Source organism: Heloderma suspectum, chromosome 5 (genome assembly GCF_057233095.1).
Source record: "Heloderma suspectum isolate Gila_16-S chromosome 5, 16-S_ref, whole genome shotgun sequence".
Taxonomy (NCBI): Eukaryota; Metazoa; Chordata; class Lepidosauria; order Squamata; family Helodermatidae; genus Heloderma; species Heloderma suspectum.
The window spans coordinates 111,429,024-111,455,588 of NC_139462.1; the positions used below are offsets into that span (position 1 = coordinate 111,429,024).

General features: G+C 43.6%; 1 protein-coding gene across 3 annotated transcripts in view; it reads left to right on the forward strand.

The window, feature by feature from the left end:
* The first annotated feature begins 528 nt into the window (after window positions 1-528).
* The window catches only part of SEL1L3 (SEL1L family member 3), a 51,413-nt gene continuing 25,376 nt past the window's right edge, over window positions 529-26,565 (forward strand). Inside the window, exons 1-12 of one of the 3 annotated variants that reach the window (XM_084856989.1) lie at window positions 529-1,199; window positions 2,525-3,092; window positions 6,303-6,429; window positions 8,183-8,304; window positions 9,898-10,013; window positions 14,724-14,779; window positions 17,606-17,738; window positions 20,404-20,533; window positions 21,412-21,558; window positions 22,372-22,583; window positions 24,345-24,524; window positions 26,157-26,276. In XM_084856989.1, coding sequence (XP_084713115.1) covers window positions 1,116-1,199; window positions 2,525-3,092; window positions 6,303-6,429; window positions 8,183-8,304; window positions 9,898-10,013; window positions 14,724-14,779; window positions 17,606-17,738; window positions 20,404-20,533; window positions 21,412-21,558; window positions 22,372-22,583; window positions 24,345-24,524; window positions 26,157-26,276 — 1,995 coding nt within the window. In that variant the 5' untranslated portion in view covers window positions 529-1,115. The remainder of the gene's footprint in view (window positions 1,200-2,524; window positions 3,093-6,302; window positions 6,430-8,182; window positions 8,305-9,897; window positions 10,014-14,723; window positions 14,780-17,605; window positions 17,739-20,403; window positions 20,534-21,411; window positions 21,559-22,371; window positions 22,584-24,344; window positions 24,525-26,156; window positions 26,277-26,565) is intronic. The other 2 variants (XM_084856990.1, XM_084856991.1) reach the window with 2 other exon arrangements.

Sequence of the window (26,565 nt, forward strand, 5' to 3'; positions counted from 1 at the left end):
CCCAACCATGCCTACCCTTGACATTGGCCCTGTGTGTGCACAGTTTTTTACTTTTTAAAAGATAAAGGAAGCGGTTACCAGTTTGCCAACCCAGGGTGCTTCCAGACAGCCAGTTCCCAGCACTACCAATGAAAAGGGTTTTTGTTGTTGTTGTGTGTGGTTTTTATACACACACACACACACACACACACACACTATTGTTGTTGTTCAGTCGTTAAGTCGTGTCCGACTCTTCGTGACCCCATGGACCATAGCACGCCAGGGCTTCCTGTCCTCCGCTCTCTCCCGGAGTGTGTGTGTGTGTGTGTGTGTGTGTATGGAAGAAGAGGTGGGAAAGCACAGGAAAGTTAACAAGTGCAAGACAAGGATGAAGTCTGCTCCCACTCCAAATACTTACACGATTTTAAAAAGCCAACAGCCTCGCCTGGAAGCACCCACACTCTGCTTTAGAAGCCAAGCCAGATAATTTCCGGATTAATTACTGCAGCACAGAGCAGGCAGGGAAAAAGCCTTCGCCGATGTGCAGCGAGGGCGTGGGGGGCGCTCAGGCAAAAGTGGCCAAGAAAGTTCCTGTTTCCATTGGTGAATTATTCGGGAGGGAGCATGGAGCGTTGCACCTTTTCCACGCCCAGGGCTGCCTCTCTCCTGCGCCCGTCTGCTTCTTGCCTCGAAGCCGCGTCCTCTGCCCTGAAGGTCTTTTGTTAAAAAGTTGCTCGGAGCCACTCAACAGGGGGTGGGGAAGGGAAAGATCCCCTGCACACGCTCAGAGGCATTCGTTTTTTTACTCCAGCCATCTCAAAGAGCAGAGAACAAGAAGTCCGGGCGCGGGCGGGCAGGGGCGCCGGCAGCGTTTCATTGAGGTTAGACTCCCGCGGGCACGGCGAGGAAGCGGTGGCGGAAAGGCGAGCTCGGCCTCCCGCCGGCTGAGCTCGGCCTGCCTGCGAGCCGAACCGTCGGTGCACCTGCTGCGCCTGGGCGGCCCTTCCGGCTTCCTCCTCGCTCTAGCAGCCCGCCGGAGGCATGTCCAGGAAGCAGGATCTCTTACACGCACGCACACGCGCCGTGGCAGGATTTCCCTGATCGGGCCAAGCCCCCGTGGAGAAACGGGCATCGCCATGGAGCGCTCCGTGGGATCACCCGCGCACCGTCGGGGCAGCGACAGCGGCTTCCTCTGCCTTCGGCTCCTGTGGCTACTTCTGGTGAGTCGCCACGCCGCGTCGTGCTTCCCCTTCTCGAGGTGCTCCCGGCCCCCAGATGGCTAGGGGGTAGACAGTCCCGGGTTGCAAAGAGGCGCAAAACACCCGTGTGCACAACATCCAAGCACGCACACGCGCCCTTGTCAGCCCACAACTCACATGCCTTCCAACCCCGATTTCTCACCCAGGCCTCGCTTTCAACGTTGTATTAAATCAGCAGATTGAGGCAGTTCGTCCCATTGGATTCGATGGGTTCTACCTAGGCTCGTGCTATCGGTGTCTTTGGAATCCTACTGATTTCCATGGGACAGCTAAGCAAGCGAATTCAGTGGGACTTTAAGACTGCAGTCCTGTACCTACTTACCCTAGTAGGTTGGCTCGTACTCCTGAGTTGACATGTGTAGAGTTGTGCTGTGAAGTGCTTATCTTTAAGCAGTAGCCTTGCTTTTCCAGGAGTTCAAAGTTTCCATTGAAATCATGGAACTTCTGATTAAAAAATGTTTAGGAGAGGACTGTTTTAGTCAGAATGTGTTCATGGAAAATAGGCCTATATAAGTGGCTACAACTTACGACCTCTATTATAGTTATAGTATTTCTGATTATTATGTGCTGGAGATTAAGATCCAAAAGATTGGTATATATCATCATGTCCTGCTTCTGAATGTCTCTACAATCCCAGCAGCTCATAGCATGAGCTGAAAAGTCACAGCTAATCTGCAAACTTTTCTAATTATATCTATTTTGCATAAGCATTACATAGTTTGCAGATCACATTAGTGCAGAATTCCAAGCTATATTCAGTGGACATAAGTTTATTCTACAATATACTTAGTTGGCAATATATATCTTCACAGCTAAAATGTTCAGCTCCTAAATAATCTGGGCATACTACGTGGAAGTAGAAAAATCAAAACTTGACATCATATTTTCTAACTTACCTCTGCAATCATGAGGACTAGAAACTTTACTTTTTAAAACCACCACCACCACCTGAGTTTAATAAGATTCTAACAAAAAACCTGTGGACCACAAAAAAGTACCTTCCTTTCTTCTTGGTACCCATCCAGATGGAAAAGCATTTGGGAAGAGAGCCATCTAAAAAACGTATTAATCTCAGATGAATTTAGGTGATGATACATTCTATAGAAATCACTATCAACTTCTTGGATATATTATGCATAACCTCTCATAAATTACCATTTGGTACAGAACTCTGCAAAAAGTCTAAGTGAAAAAAATCTTAATAAGATAATTGAAGCTAACTTTTATATCAGTTGTCCTTAAATATTAACAAAACATCTAGCATGTTATATCTTTTTCTTCCCTAGAAAAGTATGCCATCTTTTGGAGGGGAAACATTACTGACAACACCTGTCACTTCACAGCCTAAACATAATGTATTTTATGAAGATTTTATTAATCTGAATGTTTTGAACAAAAGAGTTCTCAACGATACTCAAATTTCAGTTGACTATTTATGCTCAAAACCTTGCATAGTTACCATAGAAGCCATAGCTTCATTGGAATTTAGAACTGCCGTGTCAGTGTATAAAAAGCGGTGGGAGAACGAGAAGCACCTCCACACGAGGACAAATCAAACGGTGAACTTGAAATTTCCAAGCAGCATGGTGTTCAGAGCTGATTATCTCCTCCGACATTCCTTAATAGTACATTCAGTGATACTATATGCATGGATTGTTCATAAACAAACAAGGCTCCGCCATGCTAAACAAAGGGAAGGGTACATGCAGGCAATTGCAAAGGACTATACCTTGTTGGAAACTGTTCCACCTTTTGAACGGCCATACAAAGAGCACAAAGTGTGTTTGAAATGGAGCTTGGAATATATGTGGAAACTCCAGGCAAACAGAATACTTTGGTGTCCCCAGGAGAATGGTATGTATTTGTCTTTTGGGGGAGAAGCATCACTGTGCATCAAAGCAGCAGCATCATGCAAGAATTTGCAACTAGTGAGACGCCAGCCCAGTGGGGAATGTTTGAAATCTTCAGCCGAAGTATTATAGCCAATAAGCTGGTTCAGACATAACAGGAAACTGGGCCATGTGAATGAGCTTGCACGAGACTCAGGCTCAGATGTTCCCCCTGCCTTCCTTTTTCACAGCTGTGAGAAGGAGATTGGAAGCTTTTCCGTTCTACTTTAAACAAACCACAGTTCTCTGTTATGTCCAAACTCAGGAAACTACAGCTTGTTTAAACTGTGGTTTGTTAGAAAAAGCCAGGATCAAACCATGGTTTCAGAGCAAGGCCAGCCCTTCCATGAGGCAGGGGGAGTATCCTGCCTCAAGCGGTGGGTATAGAAAGGTGACAGGTCCTGTCTGCCATGCTGTCAGGAGGGCTGTGGGTCCCACTACCACCACTGCCCTACACCTCTCAAAGTGAGGCATAGGGCAGGCGACCACTTGGGAGAGCCCCGCTGGTCAGGTCCTGGTGCAGCAAATACAGCTCTCTGGAGAAGCAGCTGCCCGCCCTCTCCCTTACTCCAAGTAAGACATAGGCAGGTCGCTGCTCTGGAAAACCATGCCTGGTATGGCATACCCCTCAATCCCTCGCTGTGAGAGGTTCTTCACGAGAGCAAGGCATTGGCAGGTGGTCCTGGAGTTCACGTGTGCTGCCACACCACAGGCAGTCTCCTGGGTCACTTCCCCACCAGTGCCTCACTTTCACAAAGGGCCCCTCAGAGTGAGGTATTGAGGGGAAGGAAGGCAGAGGCACCTGGGAAGTAGGAAGAGGGGGAGGGTGGGAGCAGTGCCTCATGCTCCTCTTACCCCCCTTCCCGACATGGCAGTGGCTCACGCTCCTTTCCCTTCCCCACACATGGTGGCAGCTCACCCTCCTTCCCTCCTCCACATGTAGTGACAGCTCATGCCCTGGTTTGTTCTTTTTCATGCAGCAGCAGCTTGTGCCCCCCCCCCCAAGCAGCGGTGCTTGGGCTTCTTCCCCCACCCACACGTGGCGGCAGCACTCATGCTCCTCCTCCCAACCACCACTCCCCCCCCACACACACACACAGCGGTGGTATGTCCTGCTTCAGGTGGCAGGAAGTCTTGCTCTGGCCCTGTTTCAGATCCTGGCTTATTCTGAAAGCACCGGCAGGATGACAAGGAACTTGGCTCTGGCTCTATAAAAGTGATACAAAGGCAAACAGCAGAACAATATGTCAAGCATCTCTGCCTGCAAACTGTACTGAAAACAAAATTAACATTGGAATCCAAATCTTATAGATATATGTGGCTATAATACTGCATAAAATGGCTTATACAGCTCACTTACCTAAGCTAATGGTGCAAGTTCTGAAGTTGCCTTCAGTTTACAATCCCATTATCAAAGGCTACCAAAAGATACGTTGGATCTGGACTTAGTCTTACTTAGACCTTTTCTACATGAGGCATTTATTGTGTGCTCGTCTTTCCCTATTCACAGTGTTTATAGGTTCTTTTGATGACGACGTAACCCTCCAGTTTCACGTCTGTTTTTAAAGAGCACTTTCAGCAAGTTTTTTTTAGAGCAGGGAAAATGTGATATTATTTAACAAAAGTTAAAGGAAAAGCTATTTGCACTGGTGTAATTCCGCTATTTTGCTATACTACAGTGCCACCTAGAGGTTATGTAGTGGAAAAACAAGAAAGGAAACACTCTTTGTGTAACGCTCGGATCTCAATTCCACGATGAAACCGAAAGTAGATACAGTGGATTAACAGCCTCGTGTAGTAAAGTGCTTAGAGTAGATCCACTGAAATTAGGCATGACTAGCTTAAGCCCCATTGATTTCTGCTCTAAGTCTGAATCCAGCCCAATAATAGAATACAGGGTTATGTCCCTGCAAGGCCATGTGAAATAATCCAAAATCTGGCTTCTCCCTGCCTGGTTCTGTGCAGCGCAACAGCTTAGTGCAATGATACTGTTTGGCATCTGACAGAGAAGGCTGTTGTAGGCTTAGCAGTGTCAGGGTGCTTCCAGACAAGTGGCTAGATCCACATTTAGGCACGTGCAACCACGCTGGCAGAAACAAACTCCCCTGCCCCATCCTACCCATGGCAGCCCCTCCAGATCCCTGAAAACACTGCACAGAGGGCTGGGGGACCTTGCTGAATGGGGTGAACTGTGGAGTGGGGAGTGGGATGTGATCCCTAATAACTGGATGAAAGCACCTACTGTGAGTAAAACCCATTCCTCCACAGAAGGCAGATCCTGAATCCAACCAAAGGCTTTTATTCAGCTGTTACCCTGCCTCATTCACAGAATTTTGCGGAGATCCAAACGTCTTCCTTTCCCTCCAGTGTTTTCCCACCTCTTCTGCTGTCTTTTTGCTTACCAGAAATAATCCACTGAGGGAAACAGAGATGGAATAGTTGCACAACACCTTTTGACTGTTAGCCCTATGAGCCCTCCATCTGGAAGCACCCTCAGTCTGCATTGTTCTTCCAATACGATGCCCTGAATCAGTTCACAACACTAGTTTGCAATATTGCACTGGTGCAGCGCTGACTGGTGCAGCAGTGACTACACTTAATTGCCAGAGATGTGGTTTGTAAGGTCCAGCTGTTGGGCCCTTTGCAAAATCATCCACATCTTCAATCCCATTGAATCCCATTGATTATATCCCATTGAACTCAGTGAGACTTAATTCTGAGTAAATATGCCTAGGATCAGGGCAGTAGCAGCCAGAATCTTACCGTCTTTCAAATATCCCTTTCCAATTTTGTAAAATCTTACAAACTAGTGCAATGTTTTGTTATTCTCTTATGCACGCCCTAGTATTTACTAAATAACTGGAACGGAATCTGTGCCCCATGGCACAATATAATTGTTCAACTCTGCATTGGTTAAAGAGATAGGGGTGCTTCCAGATGGAGGGCTCCTAGTGCTAGCAACCAGAAGGCATTGTGCAACTTTTCCATCTTTTTCTCCTTAACAGATTTTCTGCGATTAGAAAAAAGACCGAAGAAGCAGTGGGAAGGCATGCAGGGCAACGGTGTGATTAAAAACTTTTGTCTGGAAGTACTTTTGGAATTGGTAATAGTAATGGTCATGGAGTATATGGCCCTTTGCAGTTCTTGGCAAATTAAGCATGGTTGCATTTTACAGATGTTGTTGAGCTCCTCAGCTTTCCATATGCATCCAGTGGAGAGATGGCAGGAATTGTGAAGAAGTTTCAGAGATTTAAAAACAGAGAGCTTGAAACAATCAGAAAGCTTCACATTGGTTACCCGACGTAAGCAAATAAATACATTATCAATATAATTGTGTTTACTTTTCAAAGCATACATTTTTTCTTCCATTTGTCTCCTGTTTTCTGACTGTCTTTCTGTTTATCAGAGTCCCAGTCTGTCTTGGAGAAGGTAATAAAGTAGAAGTGCACTGTGGTCTTGCTTGCACAATTATTTTTCCAGTAATACGTATTTTTCTATTTCCCTGTGGTGTTTGCACAGTACATTCCTGTGACTAGTTCCCAGGAGCTAGGTGGAGCTTGTGATTCACAAACCTTAATGCTGGATTGCTCTTTCTGTGTGTGTGCGATGGAGTGGAGATATAGTGGAGCAATTGAAAGAAACTACATAGTTCTCTAATATCTGAAAGCTTTGGTGAGATGCCAGAGATCAGCATGAAGGTGTAATAAGCAAGCAAGCATCATCTCTTAATTCATAAGAATGAATTGCCTTGCTGGATCAGACCAAAAATCCATCTATTCTATTTCTAACAGTGGCCAGCAAGATGCCTCTGGGAAGATTGCAAACAGGGTATGAGCATTTAGTGTGCGCTCGTGATTCCTCACTTGTGGGTGCTTTACACAAAGTCATCATCCTTCAGGCCCCTCCCATTCTTTGCAACCATTATCACATTGTTGTTTTTTAATTGGGGGAGTCTGGTATATTCAAGAATGGCGGAATGAAACCCTAGTGTAGTTGCCACACTTCTGCTATGCCACAGCACCACATAGTGGTTATATAATGGAAGTTATGGAAAGGCAGAGAAAGAAAACCCGTGGGAAGAAACTGTGTAAAGGATCCGATCTTAATCCCACAAAGAATCCAGAAGCAAAGCCTTGGTAAAACGGCACGTTAAAAGCCTCATGTAGAAGAGCCTCATAAAGACAACCAATCTTTTTGTAGTTCATTCCTTAGCCAATGTTCAGTGCTTTCCCCCTTGCATTTGCCATCGATGTAAATACAGGATTGGAATTTAGTCCAATGCATAGTAAACACTTTTTGTTTACAACTCCACTCTTGCCGCCTAGTTCTATATTCTCATAACCAGCATGGATATATACCTCACAGTGACGGAGGTGGGGAGAGAGAAGGCTTTTCCATTCATTCTTTCCTTTCTCCATTCTGTACAAGCTGCTGCACCCTTATTTATCCTGTGACGTGTTTACAACAGCTGTGAGGCCTGATTGACTGACCAACCACCCCATTTTTCTAGCCATTTCCTCCCAGGGATGCCAACAGGATCTTCTGGGCCCACTGTTTGTATTGAGAGCCTTCTCTGGAAGAAGCAGTCCCTGAGCTCCTCTGAGTTCTGCTTCTCTGCAATAGGGTTGTCGGCATTCCCTTGTTTGCAGCCCTAGCTGTCTTTGCAGAACCCTTCTCTGCTCTGTCATTGGGTCCAAGGAATCTCCCTGTGTCCCCTCCCCAGTCTTCGCTGTATCACTTGCAAAGAACAATCATCTTGCTTACCTTTTCACAACTTGATCTCAATGCTTGCCTGAATATCTATAGAAGATCTTAACAGACAATCCTATGCATCTTTAGACAGAAAAAATTCCTACAACCTGGCCAGGGAATGCTGGGAGTTGTCAGACTTTTTTCTGTCTAAACATGCATAGGATTGCGCCCTAAATTGGCTTTTTTTAACTGACCAGAGAAAAGTGATATTACTTCTGCTTTGAAGACCAATTGACTGAATAATGTTTGAGTTGTATCAATAGGCAATAAGTTATTTCTCATCAGAATTTTGTGCTTGTACAGCTTTACTATTTCAGTCTGGCTTTATTTACTCCGTTACTGCAAAAAACCTTTGTGTGGAATACTGTATTTCATTGATCCTGAAGAAATGTACGGTACCCCTGCTGTATTTCTAAATGATGAAGGTAAGTATAAAAACAAATCCAGGGAGAATTAATTTAATTACCAAAGTAAATTTAATTAATTTTGTTTTTCAAAATCCTTCCTAATTTTTAAGAAAGCCAGTCAGATGGATGGAAATGGGATGAAGCAGGGCCATAGAATTGCATGGGGATCGTGTGTATAATATGTGCAAAAATGAGGTTGATTCTGTCACCCCTCTACCCTTCTGCGCACTGAAATGAAGACAAACGGTAGAGAGCACCAGTCTCATATTAGTCCAAAAGCCCATGCCAAAATAGTTACATCATAAGGCACATAAGGAACAAAAGGCTTGACTGTCTGAACATCTTAGAAAAGTTGTAGTATCTCTAAAACCGCCAGTCTTAGGCGCAACTGCTGGGGCATTTAGTGGGTGGCAACCTCCCAAAACCCCTATTCAGGGCCAATAATTATGTTGTAAGGTACATGGATGAAATCAGCAACATCTTTTGAGGAACAGTATATATAATTCCAGAATGTCCAATCTGACTGACTTTGTTGGGGTGTACCCCCTTTCTGACCCCTTCAAAAAGTGGGGCATTAATTATGTTTTAAGGTACATGGCTGAAACTGAAACCACTTGGTAGAGATCACCTTCCTATATTTTAAAATATCCAGTCTGATAGTTACTGACATTCTGAGATTTAAGCTAAAATATGATGGCATTTTATAGTTCTGTGAAGGAATATCTCTAATGAACAAATAAGAATTCTCTGAGTTTTGGGGGGAAAGCCGTGGCACCTAAAGTAGCAAAAAACTGACACAGGTCTGTATTGTAGGTATGCCCTTTGAGAAATACTTTATTTATTTATTCCATTTCTGTACTGCACAACAGCCAAATCTCTCTTTTAGACAATTTTATCAGGTGGGTAATCCGTGACCACAGGCCACTTCATACATGAGGTTCTCCTGACACAGTCTCCACAAAAATGTGTGTTGTTGCCACTGGACTTACAGTGAGGCACAGTTTGTGTGGAGAAGACCATCCTTGTGTGCCCACCCCAGTTCCCACAACAACAACAGCTCAAAAAGGGGGCTGCCATTATCATGAGAAACTGGGCCAGTTGCGTATAAACCACCCATGTAGAAGTACCATTTCACAGAAGTGATGCCTTGTACTTGCCCTTCAGCAGCCGACTGCCTTCCTGAGGCAATTATGTCAGGGCTGCCTTGTGTGAACTGACCCTATGTAGTGTAAAGGAATGGGGCCAAGTTGGGACCCCATGAATAGTCTGGGAACATTTGCTTACTGCTACAGCTAAGCAGCTGTTGACCTGATCAGTCTATTGGTGGGAGATTTCTAGGAGCTCCATAGAACAGGATGTAATAAATATTTTTAAAATAATAGGGTGAAGTGACTGCCTGCTCCTAAATCAGGGGTGGGCAACTTGTGGCCCTCCAGGTGGTTTGGCCTACAATCCCCATCAGCCCTGGATAGCCAATGGTGATGAATGATGGGAGTTGTAGGCCAAAACAAGTTGCCCTCCCCTCTAAGTAGTTGGGAAGAAAGGCGACTTCAGTCTTCAATATATTTGTTATTTTAAGTAACTAGGTTCTTTTTTGGTGCTGTGTTTCAGGTTATGTTCACATCCAGATGCACCTTGTCAAAGGAGACGATATTGCTGTGAAAACTACCTTTCGCCTTCCTCTGAAGCAGTGGCTTCGGCTTGACCTCTCTGTTAATGGAGGACAGGTATATATGGCATCCCAGCAGCCCTCTCATAGCGAGTGCAAGGGCAGCAGATTACTGTGCGTGAAGAAACAAGCAATGTTTCAGAGCTTTGAGGATGACCTGGAAGTGCCTCACACATAAAGTTTCCCATTTGAAAGTTAATATGGTGACTTTTAAAAAAGGAAACAACTTTTTTATTGTTAGTCTTAGGAGCCGTTTGCCTGGAGCCCTCCCTCGGTGTCCCTTTGGTGCCATGTAGACAGGCATAGACAAGGGCCATTCTGAGGAGCAGGCAGATGAAGAACATTTTCTTTACATAAAAACTTAAAATAGTTGTTACACTATGGTTACAAAAGTCTTCGGGGAAACCAAGTAGACGTTTACAACTACATATATCAGAGGGTGTGTATTGGCCCCAGGACCGTAGCCAAGTCATTTGTAGCGTTAGAGGGGCCTAGAGATCCATAATGCTGGCTTAAGTTCATTATTGGTGCAGTTCCCTTGCTAGTAAGCCTCTGAGCATGTGCAGATGATTCAAAGGGCCGATAACAGCCTTCTCAGCTCATTCCTTACCAATGAGTAGAAAGCCTCATCAGGCCGTGCCTGGGAAGTGAAGCTATGTGTTTATGCTGAGCTGCAGGTGGCTGTGCTGAGATGCAAACACTTCTAGCGTATCCTGAGAATGAACAGTAGGGGATCTTTCTAGTGTTGTGCTGCCTCATTGCTGACATGTATGGTATACAACCCATTGTACCCAATGGCTGGGGGTTCAGAGAAGCTGTCTGATCCAACCATTGGGTACGCCTGTGTGCTGTAAGTTACCCAATAAAGTCTCCTTGTAAGTAAACCTTTGAGTCTGATTTATCACTATCTTGGCAACTTTAACCTAAGAGTTCAATGCCCACTGCAGGGGCGATACAGGGTGTATAACTGCACTACCAACCCTATATGTTTTTTTTTTTTAGAAGTGTAATTGTTATGGCTTTTCCAAAGAACCTGGGAATTGTAGATTGCTGACAACATTTTGTTAGAGATGCACGGAGTTAGTTGCAATTGCTCAGTGGTGGGGAGAAAGCACTCTGCATATGCTCAAAGGCACATTATTATTCAATTATTGTTTCTTCTTAGAATCATAGAATCATAGAATAGTAAGGGTTGGAAGGGGCCTACAAGGCCATCGAGTCCAACCCCCTGCTCAGTGCAGGAATCCAAGTCAGAGCATCCCTGACAGATGGCTGTCCAGCCTTGTCTTGAAGGCCTCCAGTGTGGGAGAGCCCACCACCTCCCCAGGTAATTGGTTCCATTGTCGTATTGCTCTTACAGTCAGGAAGTTTTTCCTGATGTTCAGCCGGAATCTGGCTTCCTGTAACTTGAGCCCATTATTCCGTGTCCTGCACTCTGGGATGATCAAGAAGAGATCCTGGCCTTCTTCTCTGTGACAACCTTTCAAGTACTTGAAGAGTGCTATCATATCTCCGCTCAGTCTTCTCTTCTCAAGGCTAAACACGCCCAATTATTTCAGTCTCTCTTCATAGGGCTTTGTTTCCAGTCCCCTGATCATCTTCGTTGCCCTCCTCTGAACCCTCTCCAGTTTGCATCCTTCTTCAAGTGTGGTGCCCAGAAGTGGACACAGTACTCCAGATGAGGCCTAACCAGTGCTGAGTAGAGGGGAACTAGTACTTCCGGGGATTTGGAAGCTATGCTTCTATTAATGCAGCCCAAAATAGCATTTGCCTTTTTTGCAGCCACATCACATGGTTGGCTCATCTTCAGCTTGTGATCGACAACAATTCCAAGATCCTTCTCCCTTGTAGTGTGGTTGAGCCACGTATCCCCCATCTTGTAACTGTGCATTTGGTTTCTTTTTCCTAGGTGCAGAACATGGCTTTTATCCCTATTAAATGTCATTCTGTTGTTTTCTGCCCAGCGCTCCAGTCTATCCAGATCACTTTGAATTTTGTTTCTGTCTTCCAAAGTATTAGCTATCCTGCCCAATTTTGTGTCATCTGCAAATTTGATCAGCATTCCCTGCACCTCCTCCTCCAAGTCATTAATACAAATGTTGAAGAGCACTGGGCCCAGGACTGAGCCCTGCGGTACCCCACTCGTTACCTCTCCCCAGTTTGAGAAGGTCCCATTGATAAGCACTCTTTGAGTCCGATTCTGTAGCCAACTGTGGATCCACTGGATCGTTGTTTCATCTAGCCCACTTTGAGCTAGTTTGCTCATCAGGATATCATGGGGCACTTTGTTGAAAGCTTTGCTGAAGTCGAGGTATATGATGTCTACAGCATTCCCACGGTCTACAAGGGAGGTTACTTGATCAAAAAATGAGATCAGATTTGTCTGGCAGGACTTGTTTTTGACAAATCCATGTTGGCTTCAAGTAATCACGGCATTGTTGTCAAGGTGCTTCTAGATGGATTCCTTTATCATCTGCTCCAGAATTTTCCCAGGGATTGATGTCAGACTGACTGGTCTGTAGTTCCCAGTTTCCTCCTTTTTACCCTTTTTGAAGATAGGGACAATGTTAGCCCTCCTCCAGTCATCTGGCACTTCCCCCGTCCTCCATGATTTCTCAAAGAGAATAGACAGCGGTTCTGAGAGTTCTTCTGCCAGTTCCTTTATTACTCTAGGATGCAGTTCATCTGGCCCTGGAGATTTGAACTCATTCAAAGTAATGAGTTGTTCCTTGACCATATGCCTATCGATCTCAAGCTGCAATCCTGCCCCTTCAGCCTGTACTTCGCCTTTGCCAGGGGGGTCATAGACCCTCTTTTGGGAGAAGACTGAGCCAAAGTAGGAATTGAGCACCTCTGCCTTTTCTTTGTCATCTGTTATCATTTTGCCATCCTTATTTAATAGCTGAACCACCATTTCTTTCCTCTGCCTTTTACTATGCATGTAAAGCATTCTTAAGCATTTTGTGTTGTAGAATTGCTGAGTGACTGTGGACTCGTCATTTCTTGATGTGCCTTAGTGGTCCTCCGCTAAAAATGGAACTAATGGACAGTATCCAGTGCTGCTTGTGCACTAGTAGGACCCACCGCTAGTGCATCGAGAAGCAAATGCTTCATAATGAAGAAGGGAGTTCTACTTACCTGTCCCGTTCCAGAAACAAATGTTTCTGCTTGTTTCCAGAGTTGCTTTTAGAAGCTCTAGTTCCTGTTGTCTGTCCCGCAATGGAACTAGCAGAGGGTACAGCCCAATATCCTCTGAATAACACTATGCAAGATAGATTTAATCTACACATATATACTAATTGATTTACCATGTAGTGTGTGATTTACCTCAGTGCTCTTGTCACCTGCAACTGTCTACCTGCAGACACCTTTAATTCATGCTTTCTACTCATTGCACATTTGAATCTAGGCAGTGGAACAGGGCTGCCTGACTCCACCCCTAGTCCCTTCCACCCATGCTTAGGAATGTCTCTGTTTTCATCTATCAAAGACTGGGGAGCATGTGATATGTCATTCCCAGGGTTCTACTGTGGGCAGGGAAAAGCTGGGAGAGGCATCAGGCTCACACACTCCTTTCCCCATCCTCCTTAGCATGACTGACTGATCAAAGCCAAAAAAGCGTTTACCTCTCAGCAGGCTGCCAGAGAAAAGAGGAGGAAGCCAATTTTTTCCCTTTGGCTTCAGTTTCTCCTTCATTAATTTTCTTAATGATTATTTTGTTAGCTTGTTTATTTTGTGCATGTCCCACATGTGCATGCATACTGGGCAGGGTGTGTGTGTGTGCCTGGAAGTCTGTGAGTACACATTGCGCCGGCCCCCCTGCACACAAAATGTTAATGGCTTCCACATCCTCTGACTTGTCCTGGGGTCTGATGGCAAGCAGCAGTGAGGAGCTTGGCTGGGCAATGCTGCCGATGCTCACGCGAAAGGTGCGAGCAGTGGGGGTGATGTAGAGGGTGGGTGGCATTCAGCGGAAGCTGGTGGCTCCGATTTCGATGGGGCTGTGAATCCATTCAGCATTTCAGTCAGAACCAGCCAGAGCTCTAAAGGAGCTATCCAAAGTGCCGAACCCTATCCCCAAATTAAGTTCAGCACCTTGGATAGCTCCTTTAGAGTGCTGGCTGGTTCTGACTGAAACCCAGAATGGATTCACAGCCCCACCGGAATCACAGCCACCAGCCTTCACTGGTGGCATTCCATCTTGGAAACACAGGATCTCATTGTTGCTTTACTTACTTTTGCCCACAAAGGGGCAGGACACATGAACCCAAAGCTCCTGATCTCTCCCCACCTGCTCCAGGTAGCATCCATCTGAACAGGCCCTTGGACTTTTCAGAGAGAGGAAGTAAATTTGAGATAGTTTTATGGAAATGTAATGGTGATTTTCTGTATATAAGGGATTGGATCCAGGACCTGCCTTCCGCAAGAGGAAGGGTCCTTCTGCAAGAGGGTTACTTTGCCTGGTTTTAGGGGATCCCTCCTCTCCCCTACACCACAGCTCGCTCCAGTCTCCTGACTCTGTAGCGTTTTCAGATGGCTAAATAGGGTGCTGTGGGAAGGAGGGGGAAGGGAAGTTCACTTCTGACAGTGCCGTTAATGCAGAGTAAATATGGATCCAACCTCAGGATAGTGAATTCTTGTGGATTCTTCTGAAGGGTCAGCTGAACATCCTGACAAGAATTTGCAAAGCAAGACTAGATAAATATTGTATTTTTAATTGACTTGTAGCGTATCCCTTTTCAGAAGTAACATTAAATTTTCCTTTTAGATAGAAATAACGAGCGTCAGAAAGAATCTGAAAAGTCATCAGCTTCAAACATTTAAGTAAGATGTTTTCCTCTTACTGTTTCCTTCCCTCTGTTCGAACTAGTACTGTGTGTTCTTACATAACCGCAGGTTTTTTTCCTTTCCTATCCATCCCATCCTAAAAACTTCCTTATGGTTCTTGGGTTTAATGTAACATTATTGAGAAACAATTTGAAATGTATTGTGGATTCTCCAGTCTCAATTGTTGGCACTTTACCATTGTTCAGGCAGCGATATGGGTTTTCCAGAAAATTTTGAATTGGAAAATTTGTGGAAAATTTTTCTGTTTGTGTTGGAATTTTTTTTAAGCCCCAGAAAGATCTAATTTAGCATGTATTTGTATTTAGTAAACAAAACTAAAAAAGTACCCTGTGTTAATTTTTTGTCTCAATACACCACATGTATTTTACATGAAATATTTGAGAGAGAAAACTAAAGCACACTTAGGAGAAATCTTATGGCTCCTAGGCAGCATCTGAGGGGCACAGCATTGTTCAGAGTCCCCCCTACAAGGTCAGAGACAGTGCTCTGACCTCGGAAGGGGGAGTTAGAGATCCAACCCCCCTCCCCCTTGCAGCCAGCATGGAAAGAACCACCCCAGCTGGCCTCCAAGGTCGAGAACCCGAGCTCAGAGAGGGGGAAAAGATGGAGTTTCTGTGAGTGGGGAGGGGAGGAGAGTGGAGAGGCCGGGATACAAAATGCCCCCTCTCAAATGCCTTCACTAGACGGGCAAAAAAACCTGTTTAGTGAAAAATGCAGGGCAGGAGGGCAAGAAGGCGAAGATCACCTCTGCTGCTGCTCTCACCTTGCATTGCATGATCGGAAGCCTCCGAGTTCGGCGGCTTCCAGTCAGTGAGGGCACAATTGATAGGCTTGCACCCTTAAAGCGGTTTAAATGTTGTATTATGTAGACATTTTTATTGGCAATTTAAGGGGGGAAAACAGGTACTGAAAACCGTTAACGCGCTAATATATTTTAGCAACCCAAAGAACTGTGCATGATATACTGACAACCACTTAGTGGTTTCAACAGAATTCAGCACTCTTCCACTGAGGTTGTTGGGGCACCTTCAGTTTCACTGTCAATATTCATTAGTTTCATTTCACTCTGGGACATATATGTATTCCAAGGATATATATGTGTTCTCTCTTTTCACCTGAAAAAAACATTCATTACAAGTCTGAAACTGCCAAGCTTGCCTAGTATTGCATTTGCAATTGGCACACACTTATTTTTGCTGCTGAAATTATGAGATGGAAATTTTTCTGCCCCACATCACCGTGTTCAGCTGACACAGCACAATTTTACCAGGAAACTATTTCCCTTCTCTCTCTCTCTCTTTTTTTTTTTTTTTTTACCAGTTCAGTATATCAACCCGGGTAAAGAAGTAGATTTCATTTGTTTGTCATCTGGGAACAACTTCCCTAGTGCTACAAGATTCCACCTGTGAGAAGGAATCGCATGTGTGGGGCCGGCATCACTTGTCCTTGAGGCTGGGACTGGCAGGGGCACAGGCCGCCTTTTCCTTCATGAAGACATTACTGGGACTTTGAGGGGCCAGATCGCAGGCAGAGGGTCCTGAACTACTCCAGTTACATATGAGGCAGTCCTCACAAATTACTGCAAGTTGTAAGCAAGTCCTTCATGCTACTTTCACAAAGATGCGACATTATTGTAAAACTTACTGGGGCACACGTCTGTGCATGAAAATTGGAAGCACGCTTTACTCTTACAATGGACAAGCTTCCTTTTACTACACTGTGGAAGAGTTGCTTGCCTTCAGAGAAACCTCTGCCCCCATGTTTCTGCATGGATCAGTCACCTGTGCCTGTGCCAGTAGGCAAGCCCAGACCAATGACACATGCAGAGATGGCTCAGGCAGCCGCCTCTGGAATTTACAACAAGACTGGAATTTACTGGTTAAGATACAGTAAGTCGGAGGTGCAAAACCTCTTTCATCCGGAGGGCCAAATTCCATTTCAGAGAAACTCGCAGGGCCGCATTCCTTTGCGGGGGTGGGGGGCAAAGGCAAAGGGAGCCAGGTAATGCCCCCCCCTCCCCAATCGGGGTTTCATCTTGCCCTATAAACCTAATGGGATTTCATCTTGTCCTATAAATCCCCAGAATCTGGCCTGTCTCATCACTTTGAGAACTCCTTCTTATAATAATAACTGGGTGATTGTCTTAACTGCTGTCCTTCCCATCCTGTGAGAACATAAGGAGAGCCCTGCTGGATCAGACCAAAGGCCTGCCTAGTCCAGCATTCTGTTCCCACAGTGCCCAACCAGGTGCCTATGGGAAGCCCACAGCAGCACATGATTGCAATAGCATTCTCCTGTCTTACCTTGTTATGCAGAGTGCCTTCTTGGTTATGATTCACAGCATACCTTCCATGGTGCAGCCCTCTGCCTGCCAGGGACACAGAAATTTTATTTGCATCACACTGTTTATTTTTTTCCCCAAAACATCATTCATTAATTTCATTAATTAATTTATTATATTTCTAAACCTCCCCATAGCCGAAACTCTCTGGGCGGTTCACAAAAATTAAAAGCCATTAAAATACATTATATAAAATATAAAAACTCTTCACATAATGACATAAAACAAATAACACACACAACAACAACATATATCTAAAACAGTTCAAAACAATCAGCCAGAGACAGTTGGGAGACTCATTGTACATTGCCAAATGCCTAAGAGAAGAGGGCAGTTTTAACCTGGCACTGAAAAGATGACAATGTTGGCGCTAGGTGGGCCTCGTCAGGGAGATTATTCCATAAATGGGGGGCAACTACCGAAAAGGCACTCTCCCTTCATCAGCTTATTTTCTTTTCTAGTTTTAGGGAAGATTTCTATTTTGATGACACTTCTGGATACTTAGTTTTTGGAGGCAGTGGATATTCATCAGGTATTGAAGGATACTTTGGACCAGTGAAATACTATCGTCTTAATGGCTTAGATACTGGAAAGGTGAGTGTACAAAAGATACATGTGGGAGTGGACGTAGTGCGATCTATGCCTGACTCTGCCATCTTTTTAAGTTTGGGACTCTCACTGATTTCCACTGTAACATTTGTGGGCAGTCTGTTGTGGTTCTTTCCCTATAGCATAAAGGAGTGAACTTGTTTGCATTGTTCCTTACTCCTTGTGGAGCTTTATGGCCAAGCAAAAGCAAACCATTATTTCCATCCATTCAGACTGTGCTGCAGGATTATTGAGGCTGAAGGCTTTTAAGCGGGGAACTGTGCCATTTTATTTGTCTTCTTAGGAATCCGTTGGTTTAAAATGCAATCACCAACACCATGTCATGAAAGTCTTAGAGAACTCACCAGTCAGGAAGCTACACAAGAACTTTATTGTCTCTCCAACAAGAACAGAACAGCAGCAGGGAATTCCTGACTCCAGTCCAATATAATTACGACTAGTGCCATGTAATGGCTAACCTGTATATAAATCATTTCTCAAACTGCATGAACGTTTTCTGAAGCAGAATTTCCTTTTAGAAGCTTGCATCAATATGTAACCAATAGCTTTCCATTAAGGTCTAGTAAATAATTTTGGCAGCAATTACAGTTTACTTACATCCACTTATTGATGGCTAAAGATTTATTTGCTTGCACCATTTGTCTTAACAATATTTTGATGTGCAGTACACAGGTATCAAAATCTATATAGTCACGGATTAAAACACTCTACCACATTCGCAAGAGAAAAGACTCTTTGATATGCATGCTCCACTGCAAAGGCATATTAAGCAATATTTTCTGTTTATATAGCTATGGCATTGGGCTAGTAGAAATTATTCAGTTGGTTTAACCAAAAATAAGTGCCAGCAAGAAGCTGTTCCAGGTATCTGCATCTAACTTCCTTTAGATAGGGCGACTCTGTATACGGCAGGGTAGAACCTCAACTCTACATCCTCCTCCCAAATGGAAGATCTTAAGTTATAATGCCCCTATAATGACCATCTAAAACCAAACATGGAAGCTTATAACCATAGCAAGCATTTCTCTTTCGGATCAGTAAGAACCCAAGGATATTCTTTGGGACCATTAAAACAACTCTAACAATTCCAGTTCCAGTGAGGTCAGAGTGGCCCCAAACTTCTGTTTCATATAAGATCTCAGAATGTAGTTCACCCTTGGCCCTTCTGTTTTACCATATTATTTCTCCAGAACTATAGGATTCCATTAATAATCTGTTTTGCCTTCAATCTAACACATTGAAAGTGTACTTCTGAACTGCACATTTCAAAAAAACGGATGGCCATAGTGGCATTTAGCCTCCTGTTTTGTGAAATGATTAATATGGCACATGTGGGCTTTGTGTCTCCTGCCAAAGCACACCAGCTTCAACTCGATGTACGATAACTGTTTACAATGGTTCTCTAAGTCATCAGAAGACATTCTGATGGGCATGTGAAAATAAAACTATTTTGTCTGCATAAAGCAAAACTGATGCTTTCTGTTTTGGAATATGTATAAGTTAAGACTGAAGTGTTTATCAACTGAATGGGCCAGGGTAAAGTAGCTGTCCACAGTTGAAAAGCCTGCCTCTAAACTGGCTTGTTTATGAGTGGACATGTTTTTCCTGTCTCCCATCTTCCTCCCATCTTCATTGTAAAGATTTTGACTGGGTTCGCATGATCACAGCGGGGGAAATAAGCCACAGTGGCTTATTTCCCCCACTGCACATGCTGGTTGGGTGCCAGGGGGATTTGCGTAATTACCCTCGCCGACGCAGCTTTCCGTGTTCTGCACATGGCAACAGTGGCTTGTTGCCATGGTTAACAAGCCGCCCTGAACCCATGGGCTGTTCTAGGATGCTTGAGTAGCTTGTTAACCACAGCAACAAACCACCCTAGCCAGGTTCATTCTACATGACAAGCCACGCTGCTGAGGGAAATAACCACTGTGGCTTATTTCCCCACTGTGATCGTGCAAACAGGCCGGTTGTATACTGTTTAGCCACAATATCAATTAGGCTGATGGGTTGGTAATTACTAGGATGGTGTTTGTTGCCCTTCTTGTAGATGCAAATGTTTAATTAATATTCCTTTCAAAGAGATTCCAATCTATAAGGTTAATAAACTGAATCAAAGGTTTGGCAGTAACTGAGACCCACCACTGAACTCTTCAAAGGCCCACCACTCCAAAAGGCCTTTGAAGAGTTCAGATGAGATGCCATCTTCGCCACGTGCTTTCTTGCTAGCAAGGAAAGTAATTAATCCCCCCGTTTCATCAGTTGGAACCCATACAGAATAGCCCCTAATTAACAGTATCAGGATTTGTAGCATTGTTAAAGATGATGTAAAGCATATTTCCATACACTGCTAACCATTTTTGGAACACAGACTTTGCTATAATCACAGAACGACTTTATTGACTAATGAACAAGGAAGAGTCACTGTCCAAGAGTTCATTCCAGAGAACTGAGCACAGAAAGCCTTACTGTCTAGTGCTTCTTCCTCTTTGAACCAGCTTTGTACTTATTTATCTGTAGTGAGAATAAAACGTGCACCTGCATTTTAACCATTAATACATAAAGTCTTAACCATTAATACACAGACCTAGAAAATGCATGTGGTTACTATTTTAGTTGCCAGTATTGTCAAACAAGTATACATTTTTTCCAGATTTCAAATCCTTTCTTCAACAAAGACATTTTGGAAAGAATTGACCTGTACTATCAAAAATGCTTAGATATCCAGAGCACAGCATCCAAGTACGGATTCTCACTGAAACAAGTTGAAGAAGCACAAAAGTGTAAGTAGCCAAAAGAGACATGATGTGGAAGACATGATCTCCTATCATTGGGGGGCGGGGGGGTGTTTTTAATTTAAAAGCCGCTGTTGGGAGGAACAATTCAGATGGTGGATGTGGCACTGGGAAAGGGGTGCAACCCTTCTTACCACACTGTTTTCCTGTTTAAATTGCTTCCTCCAAAAGCTACTAATAAATTGCCCCCCACAGGGTAAAACATACAGCACCCCTATAGTATGGTCCTGAGCTACAGTCTTTGAATATTCTTCCTCTCCCCCCATGGCAATATCCCATCCATTATATATGGACGAGAGTTCATTCTGTTTTTTTCTCACTGGGATGTGGGCTAATATACCACAAATGCTAAAATGTGGCTTCATATATCTATATTACATTCCTTTACTGATTGGGCATATCTACACTACAAGTCTATATTGTTTTTTTAATGACTGTAGCTATCATGGTTTCCCCAAGCAATCCTGGGAGTTATATTTTGTTAAGAGTTCTGAGCATTCTGTGTTAGAGCTCTTTAGACAGACTCTCTTGCAGGACTTCAATTCTACAGGAAGAGGAAATTATTTGTAAACCAGTTTAAGGCTACAATCCAAAGCACGCTTATTGGGGAGTAAGTTCCATTTAATTCAGATTGGGCTTTACCTTTGAGTATGCATAGGATCATGCTGAATGTCTGTAGTATATAAGGTGCCTACTGTCTTATCCTCAAGCAACCTAAGATGAACTTAGGGCAGCACTATATTAAACCAGAAGGGAGCTATTTGGGGGTGGTTTTATGGCATCAAAATATTTGAAAAACATACTAGCATATGTATGTGAGAGGTTTCTCAAATACTGCTGGGATGATTCACTTTCATTTTCTTCAGGCCTTCATGAAAACTATTATTTGGAAATGAGCAACAAATACGGAGGGAACCTCAAGTGTGCTGGCTTCATTTGGGCGAAAGAACTAAGGGACAAATACCCCAGCATGTTCAAACAGTTTCAGGAGACAGATCTACATTTGTCAGAAGGTAATGTGCTTTTTCACACAACACATAGTTAAAGCATGGATATTTTAAACCACAAAATGAATTGTGTCTGCCAAATTGGGCAGCTTTCAAAGAGGATTACACAAATTCCTGGAGGATAAGGCAATCAATGGCTACTAGTCATGATGGCTAGGTACTACCTCCAGTATCAGGGGCAGTATGCTTCTCTGTACCAGTTGCTGGGGAACACAAGTGGGAGGGTGCTATTGTGCCCATGTCCCACTTGTGGGCATCCCATTGGCATCTGATTGGCTGCTGCAGGAATAGGATTCTGGACTTAATGGGCTTTTGGTCTGATCCAGCAGAGCTCTTCTTGTGTTCTTACATTGTTAATTGGGCAGTTTAATTTTTATTTTCTTTCCATTAGCAGTTCCTGCACTTTTGCAAGAAATCTCTGGCTCTTCAGCATATACTCCTCTCATTTTCATTGTGGTCTAGGGGCCACCTGAATGCACTAAGGACAACTGGTTGTACCTGGGCCACAGTTTAAGAATTACGGCTTAAGGGACACGGGCCTATTCTTATATTTATTGTTGTGGCAGATGTGGCTACTTCCCCCAGTAATTCCCTGGGAGGTATAATACGCCTGAACCCGTAGGGATCTCTTTGTTATGTCACTGGCACAGTATAAGACCCAACTGCATGGAAGCATCCACCATTCTATTACAATAACATAAGAATAGTCCCTGAACCTATTCAATAATAAGGCTGTGGGAAAACTGAAGCTACCTAATCAGAACTTATCTGTTTCCACAGGTCAGGAATTTAATTGTACATTATGTCTTATGGTTTTAGCACCTGAAGGCCAAAAGGACAAAGTGTTAGAAATTGGACGCAGGTTATTTGAGATAGCTGCTCAAAATCTATCCGGGGCTGATGGCCTACATTATATAAACTCGTCTGTCTTGTCCCTGATGGATTCCAGCTGTAGTGGATATCACAGAGCTTCCTATGCTCTTGGTGTTATCTTTGAAATAGGACTGGGTATGCCTGCAGACCCAGCTCAGGTAAGAATTTGGATGTCTCACTTTTGCCCAAGGGTTACTTGAGAACGAACATTTGCAATATTTGCCATCTCACAGCCGTATTTCATTCTTAAGCTGGATACAGTTTTTCAGAGCTGAAGGTGGTTTAAAAGAGGGATCACTGTTTGCAGTGTTTCCACTCATCTCACTTTCACCTCAGATCAACAGGTTTGGCATATTTTTGTATTTGTCCACAGATGACAGAGGGACATGAGCAACCTTTCCCAACCTGGTGTCCTCCATATATTTTCAAGAACAACTTCCAAACCCCCTGACCATTGGCCATGAGGGCTGTGGTGATAGGAGTTTATTTATTTATTTAAAAGATTTTTAACTTCTTTCAAGATGCACAAGGTGTCCTCACAAGGTGGCTTACAGTATTACAAAAATGTGTTTGTTTGTTTTTTACTTGTACCCCACCTTTCTACCAAAAAGTGGCATTCAGGGCCTACAAATTACAAACATACAAATTACAATCTCATGCACACACGCAGTAGCAGCTAATGACTTTTAATTACCAAAAGCAGACTAGAATATATGTGTCCTTGGCTTGTTGTTTTAAAAGCCATTAATGATGCGGCCGTACATAGCTGTCTGGGGTGGGAGTTCCAAAAGTGTGAGGCCACCTCTGAAAAAACGCTGTCCCTAGTGCTCGCCAGGCTAGTGGCTCTGATAGGTAGATATGAGTTGTAGTTCAAAATATCTGGAGAGCACTAGCAGGATAAATAGCGCCCTGAGCGAGGAGCGCCTTTGGTGTACCCCACTCTGTAGTCAGGTTTTGCAGGACCACCCAGAGGATTTATGGGGCCTGGTGCAGGTGTGATGTCCATTGGAAATGACATTGCTCAAAACCTTGTCCTCTCAGCCACCGTGCTACAGCTTGCACAAGCCGAACTGAGCAGTGGCAGTGCACTTTGCAACACAACAGAACTATCACAAGTTTTACTTAAAATGTGTTTTGTTTTGTAGCAGTTCCTATCATTTGGTAAACATTCCTCATTTTATAATATCCATTATTTTTATCTTTAACATTAATAAAGTTCTAAATAAAAAAGTTATCCAGCTGACCTCTTATAGCTTACAGCTTTATTTTATTATTATTTATATAGTGCTAAACTGCTAATAGTGTTTACAGTATTTGAAGCGTTAAATGCTCAGTAACATTGCCTCAAAGTAAACCTGTGTTCCACTGTTTTTACCTAACGTAAATGACATCAAAGTGGAAATTGAAAAAGAAACATACTTTAAAGCTAATTGAAGGAAGATCACATTTGTAGCTGGTACCCAAACAACCTGTAGAACCTTGAAAGAAAGGTTACAGACCCTTGCTTTTTGCCACCCTAGCTCCCTGCAAACAGTATATTTGAAAGCACAGCCACTCAGCTTGGCATTTCTCTCAGCAAAGCACCCTGGGTGACCACCCAGCTAGCCCACCCCTAAGGCCAGCCCTGGGCACTAGGTTGGGCAAGAGAAATGTTTGTATATACCATGGGAAGCAAAGTCTCTCTCACATCACTTCCAAACCTCTTAAAAACTATTTTCTCATTTGCCTGTCTCTAGTCCTTATTCCTTCAATACATGAATGGCCATATAAAAGACAAGAGTTCATGACTGTGTTCTTGCTGTTATCTTTTGAACCTGATCTAGTATTTGCAAAGTACTGAGCACATCCCTGGGGGGGCTGCATGAAAGATTTTGTTGGCCTTTATTGAATTTACTCTCCTATTTGTTAATTGCTCCCAGGGGCTGCTGTACAGTTTGGTTGCAGCCCAGGGAGGTGATAGGCTGGCCTTGATGAACCTTGGATATAAGCATTACCAAGGCATTAATAGTTACCCACGAGATCTGGAGGTGGCATATGCTTACTATAGTGATGTCGCTGTAAAGACGCAGCGCGATCAACATACTACGGACAGAGATCAGGTAAAAGAACTGTGCTATCGGGATTTATTCTGTGTCTGAGCATTTTAATGCATTAATTTTTTTTAAAAAAGCACAACAACTGCTTTTAAGACATCCTGCTGTTTTTCAGTTTAATCTTTGATATATTCACAGCAAGCCGTTGCACCCATGATGTGGGTTTTCCAGACAATTTTGAATCAGAAAATTTTCCTCTGCTCTGTTTGATGGAGATCTGATTTAGCATGTTTATTTGACTTACAATGAGTATAAATAAACATTAAAAGTATGTAATGCTAATTTTGCAAAGTGCACAAATATCTGAGATTTTTTTTCCAATTGCCAAAAGTAGCTGGACTGAAATAATTAAGGAAGAAAATTCAATGAAGGGCACTTCTCATGTAGTTTAAATGTTATATTCAAACAAATTCAAAGCTTTACTTGGAAATTATTTTTATTGGCATATTTGTAAATATTTAAAGACATGACAACTCAGTGCCATTTACTTTTCTAAGAGCGCAATCCTATGGGGATAGGCGGCCGCCTCCAAACTCAGAGGCAACCGCCTCTCCAATGCAGGGCCGAAGAACTGTGGAGGGGAGCGTCCCCTCTGCACTTCAGCTGCCCTGCATTTGTGGCTAGACAGACGATTTTGGTTGTCTAGCTGTGGGAAGGTGGAGTGGGGGAAGTGGCTGCCAGAATGACACATAGGATATGCCATACCAGCATTTCCTCCTTCCCCACCCCAGAACGCCCCGTTTTCATCACTCTGCACTCCTCTTCTGAGCATGGGGCCGTTCTGAGCTGCCTGAGAGACAGCGCGGGAGGGAGAGAAGGTCAGTTGCTGGAAACCGACGTATCCTATGGCTGTCTTCTCCCTTAGATTATTTAGATTTTTATTTTCAGAAATAGAGGCCCTGAAAACAATATATTCATTTTAGTGAGCCTGAAGAGCTGTGTACATACATATATGTGCTTCCGAGGGATAGTCATCTGAAAAAAAGTTGATTGCAACTTTGATTTTAGATTTCACCAATGTTATACCCATTCCAGTTTTCCAGTTTGACTGATACTGTGTTCATTCATTATGTTACTAATTAAATTTATTAAACAATGCATTTCTAAAAGTGAACAATTTCCCGCCTGCATCGCTGCTTTGACCTTCGCTTTGACCCTTGCTTTGAATCTCCCCCCATCCGCCCAGAATTTGAAATGGTGCTCCTGGTATTAACTGCAGCTTATACAGACAAAGCTTCTTTAAGCTGAGCCAGCACATCCATACATCCATCCCAGTATTGTTTACTCTGACTGGCAGCAGCTCCCATGTCTGAGGTGTCCTCCAGATGTCTTGGACTACAACTCCCATTGTCCCCAGCCATGGGGATGGTAGGACTTGCATTCCAATACCTCTGGAAGGCACCAGGTTGGGAAAGCTTTGCTTTAATAGGAGATGCCAGGGCCTTGTGCATGTAACTCAGTGGTGTACCGGCTAACAGTAGCCCCTTTTGGTCAACGTAGCACAGTCTAAAAGGCAAACTGTAAGAGCTCTGAGCACTAGAACAGAGCAGAAGAACACTCGAAAACACAACACTTTCAGTGGTATGAATGAGATCTTTCTCACTTACATTTTTAAATGTTTTCTTTCTTTTATTTTAGGCATTTGTAGAAGAAATCAGGCTTAAGGATGATGAATTATTGAAAGCACAAACCAAAGAAAATGGCGACATCTTCATGTGGTTGAAACATGAAGCAACAAGAGGAGATGCAGCCGCACAGGTAAAGTGTACATTAGTATATTTCACCTTTCATTGTTTTTTCGGTATGACCTGAATTATATTAAGTACTATGTGCTTTCACTTAGCCAAAAACAGTATACAAGGTTGCACTGTATATCTCACAGACACAATGCACCTTCATCCAGATATGCACAAATCTCACGTATGCAGTCTGGGACAGTTGTCGAGGATGTGCATTTCCACCCTGCATTCCAAACCAGGTAGAAATGGATTCAAATACACACCCTCATTAGTACAGTAATGTATGAATTCATCTACACTGTCAAAGA